Source organism: Macrotis lagotis, chromosome 1 (genome assembly GCF_037893015.1).
Source record: "Macrotis lagotis isolate mMagLag1 chromosome 1, bilby.v1.9.chrom.fasta, whole genome shotgun sequence".
Taxonomy (NCBI): Eukaryota; Metazoa; Chordata; class Mammalia; order Peramelemorphia; family Peramelidae; genus Macrotis; species Macrotis lagotis.
In genome coordinates this window covers 693709411-693734456 of record NC_133658.1, presented here as the reverse complement: position 1 = coordinate 693734456, position 25046 = coordinate 693709411, and the positions used below count along the sequence as shown (strand labels likewise).

The 25046-nt window shown below is 34.4% G+C and overlaps 1 protein-coding gene across 1 annotated transcript in view; it reads left to right on the top strand.

Moving 5' to 3' along the window:
* LOC141506244 (E3 ubiquitin-protein ligase UBR3-like) overlaps positions 1-25046 on the top strand; it is a 140209-nt gene that overhangs the window by 75462 nt on the left and 39701 nt on the right. The window contains 2 exon segments of the mRNA XM_074212816.1: positions 17156-17286; positions 20390-20618. Coding sequence (XP_074068917.1) covers positions 17156-17286; positions 20390-20618 — 360 coding nt within the window.

Here is a 25046-nt window from a genome sequence, read left to right as displayed (position 1 = left end):
GTGGTATCATCCTCCAATCTTCGCATATGCTATCTGTTGTGAGACAGTCATTTTTAATCTTTGTAACACTTGTTTACATCCTTTTCTTTCTTCTCAATATACTTCTCACATTGCCACTTGACTGGATTGTTGCAATGGCCTTCTAATTGACTTTTCTGCCTCAAGTTTTTCTACACTACAGTCAAACTGCCTCTCAAAATGATCTTTCCAAAATACAGATGCCACTGTGTCACCCTTCTACTTATTAAACTCTTACTATTCCCTATTTATTTCAAGATCAAATATAAAATCTCCCAATTTGCATTTAGAGTCCTTCATAATGCCTTAAATTTCTTTCCTCTCATCAGTTTTCTTACATTTAACTCCCCTTTATGAGCTAATTATACTGAATAACTTGTTCTTTGTACCTCATGTTCCATCTTCCAACTCTGTTTTTGCATTGGTTGTCCCCTATGTATAAATATTTTTTTTAACTTTTGGCTCCTACCTTTCCTGGTTACCTTCAAATCTCTGCTCAAATATTCCCTTCTCTAGAAAGCTTAAAAAAAAAAGTCTTATTTTCTTCCTCCTTCTTTTCAATTCCCTCCCAATTAAGTTGCCTTTCATTCATACTTCTATCTTGAGTATGTACCATAATTACTTACACATTGACAATAAAATGTGAGCATCTTGGTTGGCAAGCATGCATAATTTTTTTTTCCTCTTTTTGATAGTGTTTGACATATAGTAAGCACTAAATAAATGAATCACAATGCATATCAATATGTAAGTGATGGGAAATTACTATTTTAAAAATTTATTCTTAAATGACTAAAAATAGGAACTTTTCTAAAGAGGCATACAGTTTATATATAATTACCAGTTTACTAAAACTGATTAGTTAAAGAAATAAGGAAGGATAATTTTCCTATAGGTGAAATCACATACTAGACCACTTGAAGTTTTACACAGTGATTGCCAGTCAGTTTGACTTTATTCCTCCTTGATTTTGATTGATCTTGTCATCATTTCGTATGCAGAAATTAAGAATGTTAAATTCATAGAGTGTTTTATGTGAAAATCTGAGAATTTGTCTTATATTTAAAATACTGAGATTATTGTGTTCTTAGGTTGAACCTTTTTAAGAAAATGTAGTGAACATATAAGGCAAACTGGAAAGATTTCTAGAAAAAAGTATTATGAAATCAAATTCTATAGCAAAATTTTTTTCTCTTAAAGATTTTATTTATTTTGAGTTTTACAACTTTTCTCCTAATCTTACTTCCCTCCCCCCACCCCCTACAGAAGTCAATTTGCCAGTCTTTACATTGTTTCCATGGTAAACATTGATCCAGATTGAATGTGATGAGAGAGAAATCATATACTTAAGGAAGAAACATAAAGTAAAAGAGATAGTATGATCGGAAAATAAGATATCAGGTTTTTTTCTTTTCTAAATTAAAGGTAATAGTCCTTGGTCTTTGTTCAAACTCCACAGTTGTTTCTCTGGATACAGAGGGTATTCTCCATTGCAGAGAGCCCCAAATTGTCCCTGATTGTTGCACTGATGGAATGAGCAAGTCCGTCAAGGTTGATCCTCACCCCCCATGTTGCTGTTAGGGTGCACAGTGTTTTTCTGGTTCTGCTCATCTTGCTCAGCATCACTTCATGCAAATCCCTCCAGGCTTCCCTGAATTCCCATCCCTCCTGCTTTCTAATAGAACAATAGTGTTCCATGACATACACATACCACAGTTCTTTAGCAAAATTTTAACTGTTAAATTTTGTCCCTTCAGGCTTTTATTTTTCAAAAAGGTACAATTTAGTGACCTTGTAGAATTTTCCCCCTTAAATATTCTGAATTTGCAGTATTATATTCTGTTCCATTTCTGTTTTCTGTCTCTTGTCTCTCCCTATCATCCTTATTCTGATTACTACTGATATACTATGGAAGAGAAGTTCTTTCAAAATTCATAGTTGTCACACTCTAGAAATCCTTGGTTAGGTTGTGAAGCAGCAGGTAGATGGAATCCCATAATGACAAGCAAAAAAAGATGTTGCTTAGTTCATTTTGAGGAGAATTTTTGCTTTGCAATGTTAGAACAAAGAAGCAGGTTTAAAAAAAATTTGACCTTAGCTGGGTAGCTATAATCATTAAAGAAAGACTAAATATTCATAATCTTAATGTAGAAAGAATATCTTATGTGATTGTCATCTTTAGCTGTGCAAATCAGTAGACTTTGGCATTTTGTAATAACTACACATACATAAATATATGTGTTATATAAATAAAACATGCTTATATGTATGTCTAAATAAACAAAACATCCCTTCCTAATTATACATATATTCACACATATGTGTATGTATAAGTATATGTATATATGTATACCCCCACCACTATAAAACTAAAAATACTAAGATTTTTCTTTCCATATTTCTTTGGTCTAGGTAATAGATATTGAAAAATTATGTAGAGGAAGGGAATTTCCTTTCCCTTAATCATTCCTTTTGTATATATAATTCAGGGTATTCAGTCATATTATATTCAATCATTTTGGTAATCTGTCAGATATCTCTGTAAAATAGCTGCAGAAGAAGTATGACATATTCATGCATATAATATATGTGGTTAATTTTTTTTGACTAGATTCTAGAGACCATGTAATAATATCAGACTAATTTATTAAAACTTTTATGATGCAATTATACATAAGCCAGAGATATTTCTTAAGCAATTACCAATTGAAAGTTGAGTGGAAACTGTAACTGATAAAGAAAAAATATTTATATATATGTATATGTATATACATTATTATATATATATATTTATATATATTATATATTCCAAATCACATGAAGAGTAAATTTAGTTGATTGTACAAGTTTTCAAACTATGTGAAGTATATTAGTATATAAAATAGAATGTAAACTTTTTGAGAGTTGTGACTGTTTCATTTTTATCTAGCAAGCTACCTGGCATATAATAGGAACTTAACAAATTCTTGTTGATTTATAATTAAGATACTATATCTAATAATCTATATATTTTATTTTGAATTTTTGATATATTTTTGTTTTTGTTATACATATTTTCTTCTCTCCTTCCTTTTTCTCCCTCCTCCCTTTCCTTCTCCTCCCTCCCTCCTTTCCTTCTCCCCCCCCTTCTGTCTCCTTCATTTCTACCTCCCTTTCTCTTTCTCCCCTTCTCCTCTATGTCTCTTTGTCTGTCTTTCTGTTTCTCTCCTGACTCATTTGATGACAGTCTGGTCCCTCAGAACACCAAATCCTGTTTTAGTTCTAAATCCTCCAATCCCTTAATCCCCAGTTCTTTTATTCTATCATCTCTTCACTGGCTATATTCTCTTGCTTTTTCCTTCTTTATCCCTTTGTTCAATCAGTTCTGTTTTATAACCAGTACTTCTTTTCATTCCCTTTCTCTTTCATTGTACGTCGGTCATGCCATGCCATGCCATGCTTCTGCCTTGGATCAACGAAATTCTATCTGCTGCTTTCATTACTACATATGTGCTACTGAACAAAACCAGAGAGAATCATGAAACTGCTCTTAAGAGTCCACTGCAAATTTATGTTATATAACCTCAACTGTACCCTTTCTATGACAGGACATTCCTTTTACATTTCCCTGTCTTAGTAAATAATTAGTTTAGTACTCACTGTGGATGTTTTTCTAAACCTCCCAAGACTTTATACCTCCTATCCTTTCAACTAAAAACCTTGGCTCATATTTTACTGGAAAAAAATTGAAGTTATTTCACGACACCTCCCTTTTCTCACCTCCATCTCTTGTCCCTTAAATGTCTTCTGTATTTTTTATTATTTTCCTTGATCCTTGTTTTTCCTAATTAGCCGGTCCTTCTCCTTGCCAAGGTTCATCTCCTTCTACATTCACAAGCTCTCTCATGCCATCATATCTTCTCCAACAGATTGCCTTCTCTATCACCCCCCACTCTTATTTTCAATCTTTCCCTATATACTGGCAGTTTCTTTTCTGCCTACAAATGTGCCCATCTTCCCCATCTCAAAAAGCCCCTACTAGACACATCTATCCCTCTTGCTATCTTGCTATTATCTTATAGCCTTCTTCCTAATATCATTAAACTTCTTGATATGAACCTCCTCTATAGTTACCTCTATTTTCTTTCTTCTCATTCTATTGTCTCTACAATTTGACTGCAGAATTTATCATTCAACTAAAATTGTTCTTACCAAAGGTACCGATTATCTCTAAATTTCTAAATCTAAAGGTCTTTTCTCAGTCCTCTTCTTTCTTGACTTTTCTGTAGCCTTTGACACTGTCGATTGCCTTGATACTCTCTTTTCTTTAGGTTTTTATGACACTACTATTCTTCTACTGGTTTGCTCCTTTGAAGTTTCCTTTGCTGGATCCAGGCTATTCCACTTAGGGTAGGTATCTCATAGGTCTCTGTCCTTGATCTTCTCTTCTTCACTCTATACTATTTCACTTGATCATCTCATTACCTGTCATGGAGCTGATGAGATGATCAATTTTTATATTAAATTATCATCTATGCTGATATTCTCAGATCACTTTTCCACTTCTAACATCTCTTCTTGATCTTGTTTTACATCTTCAACTGCCTATTCTAGGTAGAAAAAGATAGTTTTCACTCAAAATGTCCAAAATTCATTTTTGCTCTCCTTCTGAACTTCCTTTTAAGGGGCACACCAGCATTCTCTAGAATCTAGATGTGATCCTTGACTCCTTACTATCTCTCAGCTCCCAGATCAATTTTGTTGTCTGATTTCTTCTTCCTACAAGCTTAGGTTTAGCTCACCTTCTCAGTAAATTCCAGCATTCCTTATCACCTTTGAGATAATTTTGTTTTCTCTTCAAAGCCATTTATAACCTCTCCCCACATCAAATCTTTTTACATCTTAATTTCTCTCATATACTTTGTGATCCAGTGATATCACTGCCTCCTGGCTTCTTTCAAGTACTGCTAAAATCCCACCTTCTTATTTCTAGCACTTTGCCTCTGTTGATTGATTCCAGCTTATTGTACATAATTGTTTACATGTTGTCTCCTCCATTAGTCTATGAATTCATTCAGTGCAGGAGCTGTCTTTTGCCTTTTTTTGTATATCCAGTGATTAACTCAGGAACTGAAACCTAGTAGGTATTTGATAGGCGTTTATTGACTGTGTCTTCCTTTTCTTTCTCAAACTCCCTAACTTGAACAAGGCTGGAATTGCAGTAGATACTCTTGAACCTTGCTCCATTGCAGATTGGCACAAACACTTGGATCTGCATCACTTCTGACCTGGAATGGTTTGACTGATTTTCCCTTTGTAGGAAACCTAGTGGCTGCTTGTCTTGGCATTGGTGCCAAACAATGCAGGCATCTGCTTGACTTTGCTCATTGTAGCTTCAAAATTCCAGTATTCCACCAGTCTCAGTCTCCCCAGTACCAGGATTATGTGTATTCTACTACATTTCACCACTTAAAGTTTCTAATATAGCCTTCTTCCCTTCTTCTTCCTTGATCTCTTTGAAAGCTATTCCTTATAACAATGAATGAAAAAGGAAAAAATCAGCAAAAATGTCAAAAATGTCAGACATTGTATTTCAGTTTTCCACATCTGTATTCTCTGCAAATAAAAGGAGAGGAATTCCATTTTCATATCTCCTCTTTAGAAACAAGTTTGGTCATTAAAATTTCTTAACATTAAATTTGGGTTTTAAAAAAGATCATTTGCATTGCATTATTAATTTTTTTTATCGTTTGCCTAGTTCTATTTTACTTTACCTCTGTTCATATGGGTCATTGTGTTTCTCCTCAGGCTGTGTATTCATTGTTTCTTAAAACTGAATAAGCATTTCAATTCACTAAGCATTTATCAAGTCTTTACTATGTGCAAAGTACTGGGGAATACAAAAAAAAAGTCAAAAGACAATCCCTTCAAGGAGCTTGCAATCAAGTGGAAGAGGAAATATGCAAATACATTTATACAAGGCAATAGATAGAATACATTTTTGACTTCCTGTAGAAGTTAGGATTTTAGTTGAAACTTAAAGGAAGTTGGGGGGGTATCAGTAGTCAGGATGGAGGAGAGAGAGCTTTCCTAGTTTAAGAGACAACTAGAGAAAATGAGAGATATTGGAGTATCTTTTGTGTGGAAAAGCCTGGAGGCCACTGTCACTGGATCAAAGAGTATGTTTATTTCTGGTATTAAGGTATTAGAAGACTGGAAAATTAAAGAGTACTAAAGTTATGAAAAGCTTTGAATGCCAAACAGTGAATTTCTTTTTGTCTGAGGACAGTTGAAAGTCATTAGAATTTTTTTTCTTTTTTTTCTTTTTTTAGTTTTTGCAAGGCAAGGGAGTTAAGTGGCTTGCCCAAGGCCACATGGCTAGGTAATTATTAAGTGTCTCAGGTCAGATTTGAACTCAGGTACTCCTGACTCCAAGGCCAGTGCTCTATCCACTACGCCACCTAGCCGCCCCCTAAGTCATTAGAATTTAATGAGATGACAGTAGAGAGCTATATTTTAGGAAAAATAACTTTGCTATCTAAATGGAAGATAGAGTGGAGTGGGGAGACTTGACTTAGGCTATTGCAGTAATTCAAATATCAGGTGATGAGGACCTGAATGAGAAGAGTGGGAGTTCCAGAGGAGAGGAGGGGGACATATTCTTTTTTTTTTTTAAAAAATTTTATTTAAGGTGATGGGGTTAAGTGAGTACTTGCCCAAGGTCACACAGCTAGGCAATTAAGTCTCTGAGGCAGGATTTGAACTCTGGTCCACCTGCTTCAAGGGCCAGTGCTCTATCCATTGAGCCACCTAGTTGCTCCTGAGTGGGGCATATTCAAGAGATGTAACAAAAATGGTCTTGACAGATGGTTTTGGCAATGACTGGAATATAGGTCAGAGAATGAAGAATTTGAAATGACTCCTGGTTTGTGAACCTGGGGGACTTGAAGATTGCTCTCTAAAGTAATAGGGAAAGTAGGAGTAGGAGTGAGTTTTAATGTAATAATAATGAGTTTTGTTGGACATGTTGGGTTTAGGATATCAATTGGACATCCATTTCAAGATGTCTAAAAGGTGGTTGGAAATGCTAGATTAGAGGTAAGCAGAAAGAATGTAACAGGAAAGGTGAGGTTTAAGAAATAATCAATTTTGAGATGGTAATTAAATTTATAGGAACAGATCAGATCACCAGTAGTATGGGGTGGGGGGGGGGAGAGGAAAAAGACCAAAGAATTCTACAGGATATCTTCTAATCAATGGTTAGATGAGAAAAAGATTTGGCAAAGGAGATAGAAAGGTAGAAGGAAAAGAGAGATTTGTATTCTGAAAACCTGGAGAGAAGAGAATATCAAGTTGGAGAGAGTGACAGTGTTAAAATATGTAGAGAAGTCAAGGGGAATGAGGAATGAGGAAAAAACTATTGGATTGGGTAACCAAGAGAACCTTAGTAACTTTGGAAAAAAACAATTTCAGTGAGATTCTAATAGGGAAAAAGCCAAATTGTAAGAGATGAAGAAGATAGTGAGAAGAGATAAAGTAGAGGAACCTGTTTGTAGTTAACTTTTTCAAAGACTTTAGCTAAAAAGAGCAGAAGAGATGTAGAATAAGTTTTCAGGGATAGAAGGATGAAGTGGAATTTTTTCAGTTTAGAGAATGTGGACCATTTAAGATTGAGAGTTGGTGAAAGTGAATGAATTCACTTTTAGCCCTGGAGTTTCAAAACAGCTCAGGATTTATTATACAAGTCTGCCAAATTTACAGATTGAAACTTTTCTCCTATAGGGGGACTATAAACTGCTTGGTGACGGGTGATTAAGATATTTGGAAGTGTAAAACCTAGGCTAGGTGCCTGAGGGAAAAAGAGAGATAGGGAAGCAGTCTGAAGACTTGGCTTCTTCTCAAAGAAGTCCTTGACTTGAGGATTACTTAGGCCAGACTTTTATAGTCTTACCTATTTCCTCTGCAGAATTTGGGCATAGTGGGGAAAATCCCTTCCTCTCTACATGACTGAGGTCAGGTAAAGATTGGAAACTGGAGGAGGGGGAATGAGCTGTAGTTATTCTTATCTTGGCGAATTTACATTTAACTATGGAATTACTTTGAACTATAGGAGTCATTTTACATCTCATTAGAGTCTATGCAGCTAAGGGAGCCCTGGTAGCATTTTAAACTAGACATTTAACATTTAAATCTCTCCTACATGAAGATATTTTTCCTCTAAAAAATTTGTTAACAATTACAATGTTCACATTGCCTTTGATTTCTTGCATCATAGGGAGTAGGAAATGACTTAATAGATAAAAATTAAATGTGTGCCTATGACAGAGAAGACAAACTGGAGTACATGGGATGGAATAGGATCACTTGAGTAGGGATCAGTTTTGTTAAGGATTAAGGCCGTTTCATTATTTGAGATAGGGGTGAAGGGGGAGATAGTGATAGAAAATGCCAAAGTGATAGGAGATGAGGAAGAGGGGAGTATAAGATATTGATGGAAAGTGGTCTCATTTTTTTCTGTAAAATATGAGGTTAAATTCTTGGCTGAGAGTGGGACGAGATGGAGACATAAGAGGTTACAGGGATGAAAGGTTTGGAAGACCTTTGTGGAAATTGGGATAGTGACTTGATAAGAGAAATATTGCCTCGCTGCAATTAGGGCCCAGTTGAGGTTCTGTAACATAAATTTATAGTGAGCCCAGTCAGAATGTTTACATGATTTTCTCCAGTCTCTTTCAAATGGATGTGTTTTAGGCAGCAAGGCAATGCATGGTGAGAGTGAGCTAAGGCTGAGACTTATTTGGGTGAAATGGACAATATGATAAAGGGACTTGGGATCCAAGAGAAGAGGACAGTGTTTCACCAAGGAGTCAGGATGGTGCAAAGATGAGAGAATGGTTTAGTGCAGGGGAGACGACCTTCAAGGGAATTGAAGGGTCAAAGGACTGGAAGTCATAGTAGAAAGTAGTATTATGTAGTAGAGGGAGAGCTGAAAATGAGTAGATTATTATTGGATGAAGGTGTTTGTGGATGAATTGATCAAATTTGTGCACAACTGAGGTGGGAGTGGCTCATGGGAGGTGAATAAGGCACTGAGTGGTTAGAGTATTTGAAGGAGAATCAGTATGTGTGTTTTCCCCTAGTAGCAAGGCAGGAGTGGAGGAGGAGAGAAAAATGGTGATCCAAGTATTGAACTCATTGAGGAAGGAAGGGCATTGACTTGTGGTCTGTAGACAGTAGCTACAGGATATTCAACAGGTGGAAGATATAAATAGCATTAACCTCAAAGGAAGAGAGGTTATTGAATAATGGAGGAAAAGGGGAAACTTGGAAGCAAGGGTTATTCTAATGCCCACCCTTGATCAGTGAGCTGAGGGAAACAAGTGAAAGTGCGGATTGTACTGGAAAGGGTAGGCTGGGAGGCTGTATCATTAAGGGAAAGTCAGGTTTCAGTAAGAACAAGTAGATGGAAGGAGTGGGGGAAAAATAGATTTAAGATGAGGGCACTGTAGAAGTGCTGAGGGGAAATAGGATGAAACTTTGGAGTAGAAGGGGAATGGGAATGAGGAATCAGGTGGTTGAGTAGAGAGGGTTTTGAATAATGATCTGTGAGTTTAGAGCCACTGGGATGTGAAGTGTTTGACCAGGTATGAAAATTTTCATTTTCTTTTTTTTTTAGAAAGATTTTATTTATTTTGAATTTTACAATTTTTACCCTGATCTTGCTTCCCCCCCCCCCCCCCCCCGAAGGCATCCTGTTAGTATTTGCATTGTTTCCATGGTATACATTGATCTAAATTGAATGTGATGAAAGAGAAATCATATCCTTAAGGAAGAAACATAAAGTATGAGATATAGCAGAATTATATAATAAGATAACCTTTTTTTAATTAAAGGTAGTAGTCTTTGGTCTTTTGTTCAAACTCCACAATTCTTTCTCTGGTTACAGATGGCATTCTCAGTCATAAATATCCCAAATTTGTGCCTGATTGCTGCCCTGTTGGTATGAGCAAGTCCATTAAGGTTGATCATCACTCCCATGTTGCTGTTAGTGCGTACAATGTTCTTCTGGTTCTGCTCAGTCTCTCTCAGCATCAGTTCATGCCAGTCCCTCCAAGCTTCTCTGAATTCCCATCCCTCCTGGTTTCTAATGGAACAATAGTGTTCCATGACATACATATACCACAGTTTGCTAAGTCATTCCCCAATTGAAGGACATTTATTTGATTTCCAATTCTTTGCTATGAATATTTTTGTACAAGTGATGTTTTTACCCTTTTTCATCATCTCTTCAGGGTATAGACCCAGTAGTGGAGTCTGGATCAAAGGGTATGCACATTTTTGTTGCCCTTTGGGCATGATTCCAAATTGCTCTCCAGAAAGGCTGGATGAGTTCACACAGAGTTCCACCAACAGTGCATTAGTGTCCCAGATTTCCCACAACCCTTCCAACATTGAATCATTGTCCTTTCTGGTCATATTGGCCAGTCTGAGATGTTTTGAGGTGGTACCTCAGAGATGCTTTAATTTTCATTTCTCTAATAAGTAGTCATTTAGAGCAGTTTTTCATATGACTATGGATTTCTTTGATTTCTTCATCTATAAATTATCTTTGCATATCCTTTGACCATTTGTCTATTGGGGAATGGCTTGTCTTTTTTTTTTTTTAAATTTGACTCAGTTCTCCGTATATTTTTTGAGATAAGTCCTTTGTCAGAAATAACTAGTTGTAAAAATTGTCTCCCAATTTACTACATTTCTTTTGAACTTTTTACAGTGGTTTTGTCTGTGCAAAAGCCTTTTAATTTAATATAATCAAAATTATCTAGTTTTTAATGATGTTCTCCATCTCTTCCTTGGTCATAAACTACTCCTTGATCTTCTAGTTTGCTCATAATATTGTTTTTTATGTCTAAATCTCGTATCCATCTAATCCAATTTTCCCAACAGTTTTTATTGAAGAGAGTTTTTATCCCAATAGCTGGACTCTTTCGGTTTATTGAATAGTAGATTACTATAATCATTTCCTGCTATTGTACCTATTCTATTCCACTGATCCACCATTCTATTTCTTAGCCAATACCAGAAATTTTGATGACTTAATGCTTTATAATATAATTTTAGATCTGGTAGGGCTAAGTCACCTTTTGCACTTTTTTTCCATTAAATCCCTGGAAATTGTTGACTTTTTATTCTCCATATGAATTTACTTAAATTTTTTTCTAACTTATTAAAGTAATTTTTTTGGAATTTTGATTGGTAGGGTACTCATCAAGTAGTTTAATTTTGGTAGAATTGTCATTTTTATTATATTGGCTCGGGTTATCCAGGAGCAGTTGATATTTGCCCAGTTATTTAAATCTGATTTTATTTGTGTGAGAAGTGTTGTGGGGTTTTTTAATTTGTTCTTTCTCTAATTTTTTTAGTTGTATATTTAGTTCATTGATTTCCTCTTTCTCTAATTTATTCATGTAAACATTTAAAGATATATCTTCTGTCAGTTCTATTCTTAAAGAAACTGTTACCTTTTTTCAGTTACTCAACTGTTTTTTTAAGGGTTTTTTTTTTTTTTTGCAAGGCAAACCAGGTTAAGTGGCTTGGCCAAGGCCACACAGCTAGGTAATTATTAAGTGTCTGAGACCGGATTTGAACCCAGGTACTCCTGACTCCAGGGCCGGTGCTTTATCCACTACGCCACCTAGCTGCCCCTCAACTGTGTTTTTAAAGCATTTGTTTTCTTCTGTCAGTTTTTACTGCAAGATGTTAATTTTCTCTTGTAGTTTTTCCTAATTTTTCCATTTGATTTTTTTAATATCCTTTCTGGGTTGGAGACCAATTCATATTCTCCTTCCTCCTTTGTAGGTAAATTCTCTTTTGCTCTCCTTTTCTGAGTTTGAGTTTTGCCCATCTTTATCTCTTAAGTTAACTTTCAGTGAATTGTCCTTTTCTCTTCCCTTTCTTATTCATTTTGAGATTTGTTATCTATTCCCAGGTTCTTGCATTGGGGGAGGGTCTTGCTCCCAGACCTTAGGTATTGAGAATCTTAGAGACTTGCTTACTGGCAGAGACTGTTGGGATGTTGGGAACTCCAGAGCCTTGCTCAGAGGACACATTGGCAAGGAACACAGGGGCTCTCTGAATTGTTCAAACTGAGGATGTCCACTGTCCAATCCCTGGCTGTTGGGAACATAGGGAGTGTGTGGGACAAATGCCACTTAAATAAATTTCGGAGATCTCTCAAGGTATGAAAAGAAAACTATTCAATTAGAGAGACTGAGGCAAAAGCAAAAGGCCCAAGAATCACATTTATCCTAACTGGATTCCCACCCCTCACCCACCCTGTTAATGAGGAATGTGGTTTTACAATCTAGACTGGCAAGCTAATCTAGGGAAAAGAGCATAAAATTCAAACCAAAACCAGATTATCTCTTTAGCCCTAGTAATTGAATGATTCCCTGGACATCAACAGATAAGGTGAGGTCAGTTGACTCTTCAACAATATCCCATAAGTTTGCTTTGTCCAGGGAGGAGGGGCACATAGTTAACCAAATTCAATCTATAATATTTTACTGAAGAAATCTCAGACTTTATTCCACTCAGGAGTGTTTGGGGCAGTCTCTAGGCTGTCTGTAGGTAGCCCCACATTGAACCCTCCTTCCTTGGTGGACAAGGAAATACTTGGGACTGGATCTGAGTTGTTTGTGCAGAAATGCTAGACCCTTGGGGGGGTAATGCCAGGGGCTTGCCATCTGGGTCAGACTATCGAGCTATGCTAGCTGATTGGTGTCCAGGGTAGTTGCACTGGAGCTTTCCCACTGTGCACCAAAGTTCTAACTCCAAAGTCTCCACTCCCACAGCTCAGAATCTCAGGTTAGTCCTACTACCTCACCTGCCTTGGTGAGACCCAGTTGTCTTTGCTCTATTTCCTAGGTACAGCCAGGCTTCCCCATGACAGACTTTGCTGAAAACTATTTCACTTTGATCTTTGGTGTTTTCTGTTGCTCCTAAATCTGTTAAGAAGCTTGATTAATGTCTGTTCTGAGGGATATCCAGAAGAGTTTATCATTGATCTTAGTTTCACTCCACCATCTTAACTGGAAGTGATTGCTTTTCTTTGTACTGGAGTTTTACTCATGCCAAATGAGAGATTGTTTTGGCAACAGTTGAAGTGGATACTGTGGTGCAGTTGATAGATGCCCAGACTGACTTGTAGTAGCTGCCCCTCAGGGGACATGTGTTGGAAAGGAGATAACGGCTTAAGGCAGCTAGCTCACCAATGGTCTGAGGTCTTCTCACGTGAAGATGCTGGTTGGCAGATGGCACATATACTACAGTTTGTCTAGTTTTTTCCAGTCAGTGATCATCTACCTTGTTTCCAATTCTTTGCTACTTCAAAAAAAATATTCCTTGTGTATTTTAGTATTCATAAGGTTTTTTTTTTATATTTTTGACCACCTTAGTATTTAAACCCATCAGTAACATCACTAAACCAAAAGATATGAACATTTTAGTCACTTTTTCACTTTTAATTCCAAATTACTTTCCAGACTGGTTGTTGCAGTATATGGTTGTGCAAATGGTCCACAAGCCTTTTAATACTAGCATTCCCAGTGGCTTCTTGGTTAAGTGTGAGGTAAAAGCTCTCAATTGTTGTGATTTGAATTCTCTTATTATTAATGGTCTTTGAATGTTCTTATAAATGGTTATTAATAGTTGACAATTTTTATTTTGTAAACTTTTTTGTTATTTTTTTGATTAGTTATCCATTAGGGAAATATTTATGGTTTTTAATATTATATATTGTTCTTTGCCCATATATCTTGTGAATATCAAGTATCTAGGTGAGTGTATAAAGTGCTTCACCTGGAAGACCTGGGTTAAAATTTGGCTCCAGATAATTACTAGCTGTATGATTCTGGGTAAATTACTTAACTGCTGTCTGCCTCCCAAGGGTTGCTGTGACACATGCCTCCCAGGGTTGCTGTGAGGTTAAAATGAGATAATATTTGTAAAGTGGGCTTTAACTTTAACTTCAACTCTTTATAAATGGTAGCCATTTTATTTGTTTGTATATCAGACCCTTATCAAAGATTTGATACAAAAATTGTTTTCCAGTGGATTGCTTCCTTTTTTATTTTAGTTTAACTTTTATGGCTGTTAGATGACTCAGTGGATACAATACTGGCCTTGGAGTCAGGAGGATGGGAGTTTGAATCCAGCCTCAGACACTTGAGCTGTGTGACCTTGGGCAAGTCAATTAACCCTGACTTCCTGACATCACTTCCTGACATCTAGGGCCATCTCCAGTGGTCCTGATTCAGATCTGGCCACTGGATCCAGATGACTCTGGAGAAGAAATCGAGATTGGTTACTTAGCACAGCTTAGCACAGCCCCCCCTCACTCAAATCTAATTCATGTGCTTGTCATTGCATCACCTCCCTGATGTCATGGTCTTTTTTTTCCAGAATGATGGACAAAACATCTAAAGTTTAGCTTTACTTTCGTTCATGATAAAACTTTTCAGTTACATGCAAGCAAAAATAATCCATTTTAACTTTTGTCGCCACTTCTATTCCTTACTTGGTTTGTAATTCACCCAAGTTAGCTAATAGAGCTGTAGTTGATCTCGGTAGTTGATCTGATTGGCCTCAGTTTTTATGTGTATTAACATTCAGGTCATGTGTTCATCTTGAGTTTATTGCAGGATGTTCCTAAGATGTTGCCTTAACTTTTATTTTTTCAGACACCATTCTAGTTTTATTAATAATTCTTTCAAATAATTCATGTTATTGAATGTATTAAAAAAAGTAGATGATTCAGTTCATTTGTTTCTGCTTCTTATCTAGTCTGTTTCATGGATCAGTATACTTTTAAATCAGCACTGAATATTTTTGCTGATTACTTCATGTTATAAATTTTGAAATTGCAATTCTCTTTTATTTCTACTTATTGTCATTATTTTTCCTTAATATCTTTTATATCTTTTTTCTTCAGATGAATCTTGTTATTTTTCCTTAATCTGCTATGTGTCTATTTGGTAGTTGGATTACTGTAGTGTTAAATCTTGAAATTATTTTAGATGATGTAATCTTTATTACAATTATCATGGATCAGGCATGAGTTCTAAATACCCCTATAGTTACATAATTCACTCTGGGTATTTTGAGGATTATTTTAGAATTGTTTCTATGTAGGTCTTCATCATGCTTTGGTAGGTTAGCTTTTCTTATATTGCTTCTCCTTGCAAATTTTATTTGCTCTGCAAAAATACTGTTGATTTTTGTGGAGTTTTTTTATAGCTATTAATTATCTCAACTTCTTGGGTGGTTCTTTAGGATTCTTCCAAGGAAATGATAATGTTGTGAGAAAATAAGGATACTTTCATATCCCCTTTATGCCTTTCATTTTGTTCTTCTCTTTCTCTTTGTGCATTTTTAAAACTTAGAGCTGGGGGCAGCTAGTTGGTGCAGTGCATAGAGCACCAGCCCTAGAGTCAGGAGGACCTGAGTTCAAATTTGACCTTAGATAATTAATAATTACCTAGCTGTGTGATCTTGGGCAAGTCACTTAAACCCATTGCCTTAAATAAAATAAAAAAAAATTAAGAACTGGGAAAGGATCACTCTTACCTTTGTTCTGGTATTGATTGACACAACTTCTGAAAATTCTCTGTTGTGAATAATGCTAATTTTTAGATTGGCTAGATATTTGAAAATAATTTAAAATGCCTTTTTATGCATATGCTTTACAGGTTTATTTTTTAAAGAAGAAATGATTATTGTAATTTAGCAAAAGTTTTTTTTACCTTATATTGTGATCATATAATTTGGTATTTTTATATGAATACGCAAATTTAATGTTGAATTATTCTTCTATATCTGGTGTACATACTTTATCTTAGTGAATAATTTTTGGATAAATTGCTCTTGATCTTGTTTGCTTTGCCCTTCCATAGTTTAGATATTAATATAATCTGTCTTAAAATGGAGTTTGATAGCATATTTTCTTTCTCAGTTTTTGAGAATAATTTATGTAATATACATCTATAGCCTGTTAATAACAAACAGTTTGATCTGGTATTTGTTAGTATAAGCAAAAAATAGATTTTTTTTTAAAAAAGGATTTTAAAAATAAGTAACTTTTAAAACAATAGAAACTGAACCATGAACACAAAACAAGAAAGGGCACTATTAAATAAAGCCTTAAAATTGAGCTTTCTAAGACAGTACAATTAATGTAAACAGCTCTTTGCAGCACCTTTTAGGTATAGAGGAGACTCTAATTGTAGAGTTAATCATTTATGTGGGGAGGCTTTCAGCAAAGTTTTGTGTAAAGTACCAGAATTTAAATAGATCTTATAAAATAAAGGCATGTGAAAGAAGTATCAGGGCTTTAATGAGAAAGTTAGTGATAATTAATTTTGACATTTTTAATTTGGAGGGGGAACTTTTTTCAGTTTTTTTTCAACTTTTAAATAATGTTTTACCTGGCATTAAAAATAACAATAACTGATAAAAAGTATGCAAAATATTCAGACCAAAGGAAAGTCTTCCTGAAATATAAATGAAGGAAATAATGGCTTCAAGGAACTTTTGCTCAGCATGTTGTTTAAGGACTCAAGGTGTTTGTTATAATTTTAGTGTGATTCAGGATGATTATACAACTAATGAAAAATTTTTTTATTTGTCTCTTGACTTCACCAATGACCTTTTTTCCCCTTTTGGGTGATTGGTAACATGCTGTTTTTAAATCTTTGAAATTGGTTTGTTTTAAAAAAATTTTGAATGCTATGAGTTAGCTTAGAATGTTATTTGTCAGTTTGCTAATAATTCTGAAGAACTTTTAGTTTTGATTCTCAAGTCCCAGATAATATTTAATGACAGTTTTCCAATTATATTAAATTATTTTTTATGATAGGATATCAATATTTTTATTTTATTAATGTATTTTATTTGAAGCTTATAAAAGTTAGTGTCTAATTGTTATATACCAACAGGATATTGCTGATTTTTAGATATTTGGACATTCTTTGCATTTAATAATGTAATATTAATTTTAATATAGAACACTTCAAATGTGACGTAAATTTTAATGTGATGCTGTTTAAATGCTTTGGGGCCATCTAAATCTTTCTGGCAAAAAACTTTCCTTTTTGTACAGATCAATCTATTATGGATGTTTTGAAACATAAAAGTTTTCTAGAAGAATTATTATTTTGGACTATAAAATATGAATTTCCTCAAAAGATGGTAACTTTCTTACTCAACATGCTACCAGATCAAGATTATAAGGTATCTTAATTTTTTCCATCCTAAATTTATACTCCCTCTCCTTTTTCTTTTCACTGCTAAGCATTTTTTAATATTTATTTCTGACCTATCATGATATTGTAGGCATTGAGAAAACTTTATTATGTTGAAGATATGACAAATGATAACCATCCTTTAAAAGACAGGACAAATGTTAATTTCTATTTCATGTTAATTTAGAGATAGTGAATGCAATCAAAATTGCATACAGCACAGCACTAGAGATACAGTTAATATCTCTTTAAGTTGGGAAGAGCCTCTGTGCATTGCTAATTTTGATGATCTTTAAAGACTTCATCTCTAGTTTCATGGTCATGTCGCTTCACATTCTCTTGGGTATCTAAATCTACTTGTTGGATTTCATCTCTTTGAAAATATGAGATTACTTATCACATGTTAGTATTTTGAAAGTCTAGCAATGCAGATCTATCTTTTTATTGATTACTTCTGCTTTGGCAGCGGATATAGATGAAATATATAAAACGTTTTGGGTGCCAATGTAATGTTTGTGGTGCATGCTGTTGAGTTGTTGTAGATCCTACAGGTGAAATAATAAATGATTTTTTAGCTAGTACCTTATAAAAGAAAAAGCAAGAAAAGGAAAATTTAGAAAAGTAGCTGCCGTGGTATGTGGGAAAAAACAGATGAATAGAAATGTGAAGCAGAATGCTATGTAAGAACTGCTTCAACTATTATGATTATATGTAAATTATTTGCCTCAGATTAACTTTCATAGAGTTTACTTGAATCATACTCTCTTAAATCAGCTTATATAATAGGGAAAATTGTTCTAGAAATTGACATTGTTTAGGAAAAATGTTATTTATTTGAAGAGATCCATTAGTTCATTTATGTTTAGAGAAGTGATTATATCATTCTCTCATTATACCATTGGGTTTGACAGTAAATTATCTTTATATTTTTAGATCACATATTTTTCTTTTCTATTTATTCTATTCTACTTTTTTCTACTTGTTTCAGTTTTTCCTGGTTTCTTAAATGTTTTATCAGTTAGTTATAGCATATTGAGGTCCTTTTAGTATTCAAGGTCACTTTATTCTTAGGGGGAACAGTGTTATGAAAGATGAGATAATAATAAATTCTTGATTATCCATGGTAGTAGGATTCAAAGATGGCATGGATAATAAAAATTCTAAGATGAAATCAAAATGTCATTTTAAGCAATAACTTAATCCTATTCCACTAAATGTTTTAGTTGAGTTATTAAACAAACCGCTTTCTTTTGTCTATTATGTTACCTGGTGAATATATTGATAAATAATAGTCATTGGTAGATAGCATTGGGAGGGGGAGGAAGAAGGATTAAAACAAAGGTACTATTTTATTTGATAAATTAGATAGGCTCCTGTATAAATGAGATTTGATTATATTGCATTTTTAATTATGTGAATGGGCTCATTTTATATATTTTAGTCATTGTTTTAAGTCACATTTTATATATACATAGCTGAAAATACTGATTTGTGATATTAAAAATGCTATTAATAGCTTTTATTTATTTAGAAATAAGCTCAAAGTAAAGTTGATATTCTGAGGGATTTTTATAAAGGAATAGTTTTTGTCATTCCTGTTTGTTTTAGAAGGAATAGCTCATTTTTTTCATGTGTTGTTCATTTACTATTCTTATAAAAATTTTTTTAAATTACAAAAGTGATTTCTAAAAATTTATATAATAGATTGTACAGAAAACTTAAGCAATTGCCTTATATGAATTCAGGATTAAATTAATGTTGCTGAGTTCAGTTAAACAAAGTTTTCTTTTCGCTTGTGAAAAATAAAATCTTAATTCTTTCATTTCTGTCAGAGATATGATAAAGGAACTTGAATCCCATAACTTTGGTAGGCATTACTTTATGGATAAGATACATTTGGAAACTGAGTATTCATTCACAGTATATTGTATATTGTAGTATAATTCTAAAAAGAAAGAATTTTGATGAACATTGAACTCCTGTTTCCTGTCTTATCAGCTCCTGAAGAACTGGTATAGGGGATCTTTTTTGGGGGGTGGGGGGTAAGGAGAGGATGTATTTCAGAACATTTTCAATATCTAATTTTTACTTCGTTGTGGGGACTAAATTGTGGCTTCCTTGGTATATATTTCTGCTGTGGAAGCTTTGCCCAAACCAATTTAGTGTAGGTGTTTGATGAATTTTAATTGTATATGATGAATTTTAATTGTATATGATGAATTATAATTGTATGAATTAATGCTTAGCCATTAGCTAAGGTAGTTGTGAATTGATTGTATAGTAAATACAAAACAAAAATGTGACCTTTTAAATTAATACTTGCTGTCAAAAATTTCTTTATAGCATTTGTTATATTTTTGTTTGTTTATTTAAATATTCATATTAAATACTTAAGACTTGAGATTATCATGATACTGTGAAATAACCTCCTTTGGAGTAAAATATTAAGTACCAAGGTATATGAAAATGATGCAAAGAGTCATGAAGCTTTGGACATGACTGAACGATTGAACAACAATATATGAAAATAAATTAATTATGAAAGCTGATATCTTGTAGTTCTTATTTTATAGAATATTTATATTCTTTAGGGAAATGAACCTTAATATGGTAGTCCCATTCTTTTCTATGTCTCTTCAACTATGTGAAATAGGTAAGATTTGAAATAGGAAAAGCACAGATAGCATGCAGGCAATTTTACAGTATATTTTTAAAAATTGATGGCTTACTCTCAGATGAAAGGAAAGTAGCTTTTTTTAAGAGTGATCAAATTGACCCTCTGTACTGCTGAATTAAACTATACAACTGCTGCTTTTGAATGATATATCAGATTGAATTTCTCTTGTTTATATAGTAGATGGCAAAAATGTATTCTGTTGCATATCATTGCAATAATTTTTTGACCAAAAATAAGTAGTATCTCAACCTCATAAAATACAGTAGTAGCAGTTGCTCAGACTTTAATTTTAAAATATCTGTTTTTCAGTTTTAACAACTTTGGAACATTTTTACATATTACAATAATGACTAAACATGTGCTGGGAATTATTTTTTAAAATTAAAAAACATAAACTAATCCTTTTTTTTTTCAGATTGCTTTTACGAAAACCTTTGTCCAGCATTATGCTTTTATTATGAAAACATTGAAGAAAAGTCATGAATCAGACACAATGTCTAACAGAATTGTGCATATTAGTGTTCAGCTTTTCAGCAATGAGGAACTTGCAAGACAAGTAACAGAAGAATGCCAATTACTGGATATCATGGTCACTGTTCTATTGTATATGATGGAAAGTTGCCTTATTAAAAGTGAACTACAAGGTAAAGTCACATTTTGTGCCCATTTTGTTGTTACCGTAAATTCTACTTTTATACTTTGGTAATTATAGTAAGCTACCACTGGTGTAGTAGCAGTTGTACTAAAAAAAACTTGTTTTCTTAGACTCATTAGCTCTGTGGTCTTTGCCAAATCACTTAAGCTCTCTTAGCTGTAGTTTCTTTTTTTTCCCCTCTGAAATGAAGATAATCGATTGTCTAGATGATTTCATGAGACCCTTTCTTAGTTCTAATTGTATGATCCTAGAATTCTTTATTCTACTCCAAACTGTAGGTTATATAAGCATTTTGTTTATTTCACCAATCATGACATAGACTTAGAGAGTTCAAGTATTTGCCCAGGATTCCACATCCGGGAAATGTTCAAACTGAAATCTTTTGCCTGCTGAGCCCAGTGCTCTTTGGATTTGTACACATTGTTTCTTCTCCTTCCCTTTCCCATTCCACCATACAATTTTCTCCTTGCCTTCTAGAACTGTTTTTCTTTTTCTATATTATGTTGACTTTTTAAATTTACCTACCATAGTCTTTCTTTTTTTTTGGGGTTTTTTTTAGTTGTTTTTTTTTTTTTTGCAAGGCAAGCAGGGTTAAGTGGCTGTTAAGTGTCTGAGGCTACCATAGTCTTTCTAGCTTTATCCCTCAATCTTTAACCTTTCTGTTTGAATTCTTCTTATCCCTTATTCACTGTACTCTTTTCACATATACTTTCTATTACTGATTTGCTATCAAGTCCACTTTGCTAGACTTAAAGAAACAAAAGAGGATAGCAGAAGTTAAAGCTGATAATTGAACCTTGTTTGCTTGCTTTCTTATAGGGTCTACCTCTTATATTTGAAAGCTGACATTTTCAGGTTTAGACTTTTAGTAGCATTCAGAATAAGCTCAGAACAACTTTGACTTCATCATTTTCTGGAGCATGAGCATTATTTTCTAGACCTTATGCCTTTATAATGATGGGAATGTTTGCTACTGATCTTAAATTAAAGGTACTTAATATAATCTTATATGATCTTGTTTATAGTTTGTTGTTATTTGAATTTTGTTTTTTTGGTTGCTTGCAGTACATTTTTGTAGAAGAAAGTTATGTTAACTCTGGATTTTATCTGTGAAATTTCTGGGACTTTTTGTTTTAGGATTTCTCAGGAAATTATTAGTTCATTCTTTCTATATTTACTTTGCCCTGTGATTCTGTAAGATCTGGCCAGTTTCATTTTTTGAGTACTTATAATATGGTATCCAAGCTTTTTTTTTTTGGCATGATTTTTACAGTCCAAAATGATTTCTAGGTTATCTTGATCTCTTTTCCAAGTCTATTCCTTTTTATATCATCATTCTTTTATTATATTTTTTCAGTTCTTTGATTTTGTACTAATTGTTCTTGCTGTCTCAAGGAGTCACTGCTTTCTCTTTAATCTATTCCAGTTTTCAGGGTACTGATACTTGGGTAAATTTTAATACTTTCTCTTGTAAGTTATTTATTCTCTTAATTCTCCCAGAATTTTTATTTTATTTCTCTTTTTAATTTCTTCATTTCTTCTAGTTAATATTTATATTCTTCTTTTTTTCATTTGTCTCTTTTTCTAATTACAGATTCTCTTTTTTTAGAAATATCTGGGTGTACAGTGACCTTAGGTTGATGTTTTTGGTCCAGAAATCCTTGCAGTTTTTGTTCCTGATTTGGGGCTTTTTTTCCTGACATCTGATTCTGTTTTTCCTGGGATTGTCAGCCATGAGTTCCCTAGGCTTCTATACTGATCTCCTACCCAGAGCACTCAACCCTCCTGTATCTTTAGGTTTTGAAATGTTGGTTTTTCTAGATTCTGGACTTAATACTAGGGACTCTGGAACTCTGGGGTGTATCCTGGGTTGAGTGCTTCAGTATCTGACTGGTCCCAGGGACTTCCCAGGTATGTTTACAATCACCCCCAGGGGCCTTCCCTCTTCCTCCTCTCAAGACAGCAAACCTTATGAATGGCATCTACCACTGGTCCCAATCTCCTTCCCTGTTGTTCATGGATCAGTGTTTTTTTTTTTTTTTTTTGTACATTTCTGGAGGGAAGGAAAATTGTTTACTTTTTCATTGTATTTATTCATTACTATTACAACTTTCTTGTGGCAATGGGTTGAAGGACACCTTTTTTGAACTGGTTTACTTTTCCCATCATCAAGCTTTACAAAAAATTTGAGGTGGGGCAGCTAGGTGGTGCAGTGGATAGAGCACCTGACCTGGAGTCAGGAGTACCTGAGTTCAAATCTATTCTCAGACACTTAATAATTATCTAGCTGTGTGGCCTTGGGCGAACCACTTAACCCCACTACCTTGCAACCCCCCCCCAAAATAAAAAAACCCCATAATAACCACAAAAAATTTGAGGGAAAACTATTTGCGAGAAAACAAATTTGTGAGTAATTTGTATTTACTGCACTAAATGAACCCTGAACTGTTGTTTTATATACCTGCAGTGATGAAGGTGCCAAATTTAGTTTGGATAAAGATGTAAGTTCTGACCTTTTAACGTTATTAAAGATCTCAAGGCAAATTTCACAAAAACAGGAGTGTTGGAACTAGTATTTGAAACAAATTTGCGTTTGATTCAGTAGTCTTTTTATGTTATGTGATTTTTTTTTAAGTGTGAGGTAGTCAGACTTTAGCATCATGAGAAGTAATTCCTCTTCTCCTCACTATCTCTTACCTCCCATATCTTGTCTGTTGCCAAGACCTGTTGATTTTATCTTTGCAAAATCTCTTAAATTTACTTCCTTTTCTACTCTGACATTGCTACCACTTTGAGCAGGCCTTTTATCACTTGATTATTGAAATTGTTTGCTGTGAATTGATGTTGGGTGAAATGAAGAGAACCAGAAAAAATTATAAACATTCATAATAACACGGGGTGATGATTAACCATGATGAACTTGTTCATTTTAGCAACACAATAATCAAAGACAATTTTAACAGACTTGGGTTGGAAAATACTATCCACATCCAGAGAAGGAACTATGGAGTTTAAATGAAGACCAAAGCTTATTGTCTTCAATTTTTAAAAGTTGTCTTATATATTATCTCTATTTTTTTCTGATTCTTCTCTAATAAGCATGTTCATTATCTATCTTTGTTTAGTATGTTTAGAGCTTATATTGCAACCACTGGCTACATGGGTTTTTTTCTGCCTATGAGGAATCATTATTCAGACTTGAGAATTCAAGGGTGGAAATAAAAGAAAAACTTATTAAAATGGTTATGAGACATAGGAAGAGAGAGAGAGAGAGAGAGAGAGAGAGAGAGAGAGAGAGAGAGAGAGAGAGAGAGAGAGAGATAAAAGAGATAAAAGAACAACCAAGCAACATTGCTGGGCCATGGTCAGAGAAGATTGTGGGCCAGGGTCTAACCCAGGTTTTTATGTCTTGCCTCTCATCCAGAGGGCAGAAAATGAACTCCCTTTCCCTATACTGGACCTGGAATTAGGTAGAGGGTAAAGCCTAAGGAGATCAGGATACAAATCAGGAATGGGGGGGGGGTCTCCACCCAAGCAACTCTTAAGATTACAATTGTTTCTGGTACAATGATAATTCTCTATTTCAAGTCAATTTACATTTCAAGAGCCAATTTACTTCTCCTTTCTGTTACATGCACAATTCTCTTCATCTTTCAAAATGAGATTGTTTTCTGTCACAGGAAGGGGTGAGAGAAGGAAGGGAGGGAGAAAAATTGTAAAACTCAAAACCTTGCAAAAAAAGATTGATTAAAAACTACCACTACATGTAGTTGGAAAAACAAATAAAATATTTGAAAATAAATGAATATATGTAGGATTGACCCCAATAAATAAATACATAGAAAGTAAATAAGTATATAGCTCATGAACACCCCCCCCCCAAAAAAAAAGAATTAGTTTGCTATAGTTTGCCTGTGCCTGAAGTCTCTCCCCACTCCATTCCATCCTTCATTCAGCCACAAAAGTGATTTTCCTAAAACACAGGTCCAACCATGTCACCACCCCCACCACCATTACCTGAATAAATTCTAGTGACCTTTTTTTTTTTAAAGGTTTTTTGCAAGGCATATGGGGTTAAGTGGCTTGCCCAAGGCCACACAGCCAGGTAATTATTAAGTGTCTGAGGCCGGATTTGAACCCACGTACTCTTGACTCCAGGGACAGTGCTTTGTCCACTGCGCCACCTAGCCACCCTCTAGTGACTTTCTGTTGCCTTCAGGATCAAATACAAAAATCCTTTAGCATTTCAAGCCCCTTCTAATGTCGCCCCTTTCCACTCTTATATCTTAATGCGCCCTCCATGTACTGTTTGATCTTTTGACTCTGGTCTCTTGGCTGTTTCATGAATAAAAAACTCCACCTCTCAGCTCTGGGCATTTTCCCTCTTCCTGGAGTGCTTTACCTCTTTATCTTTGTC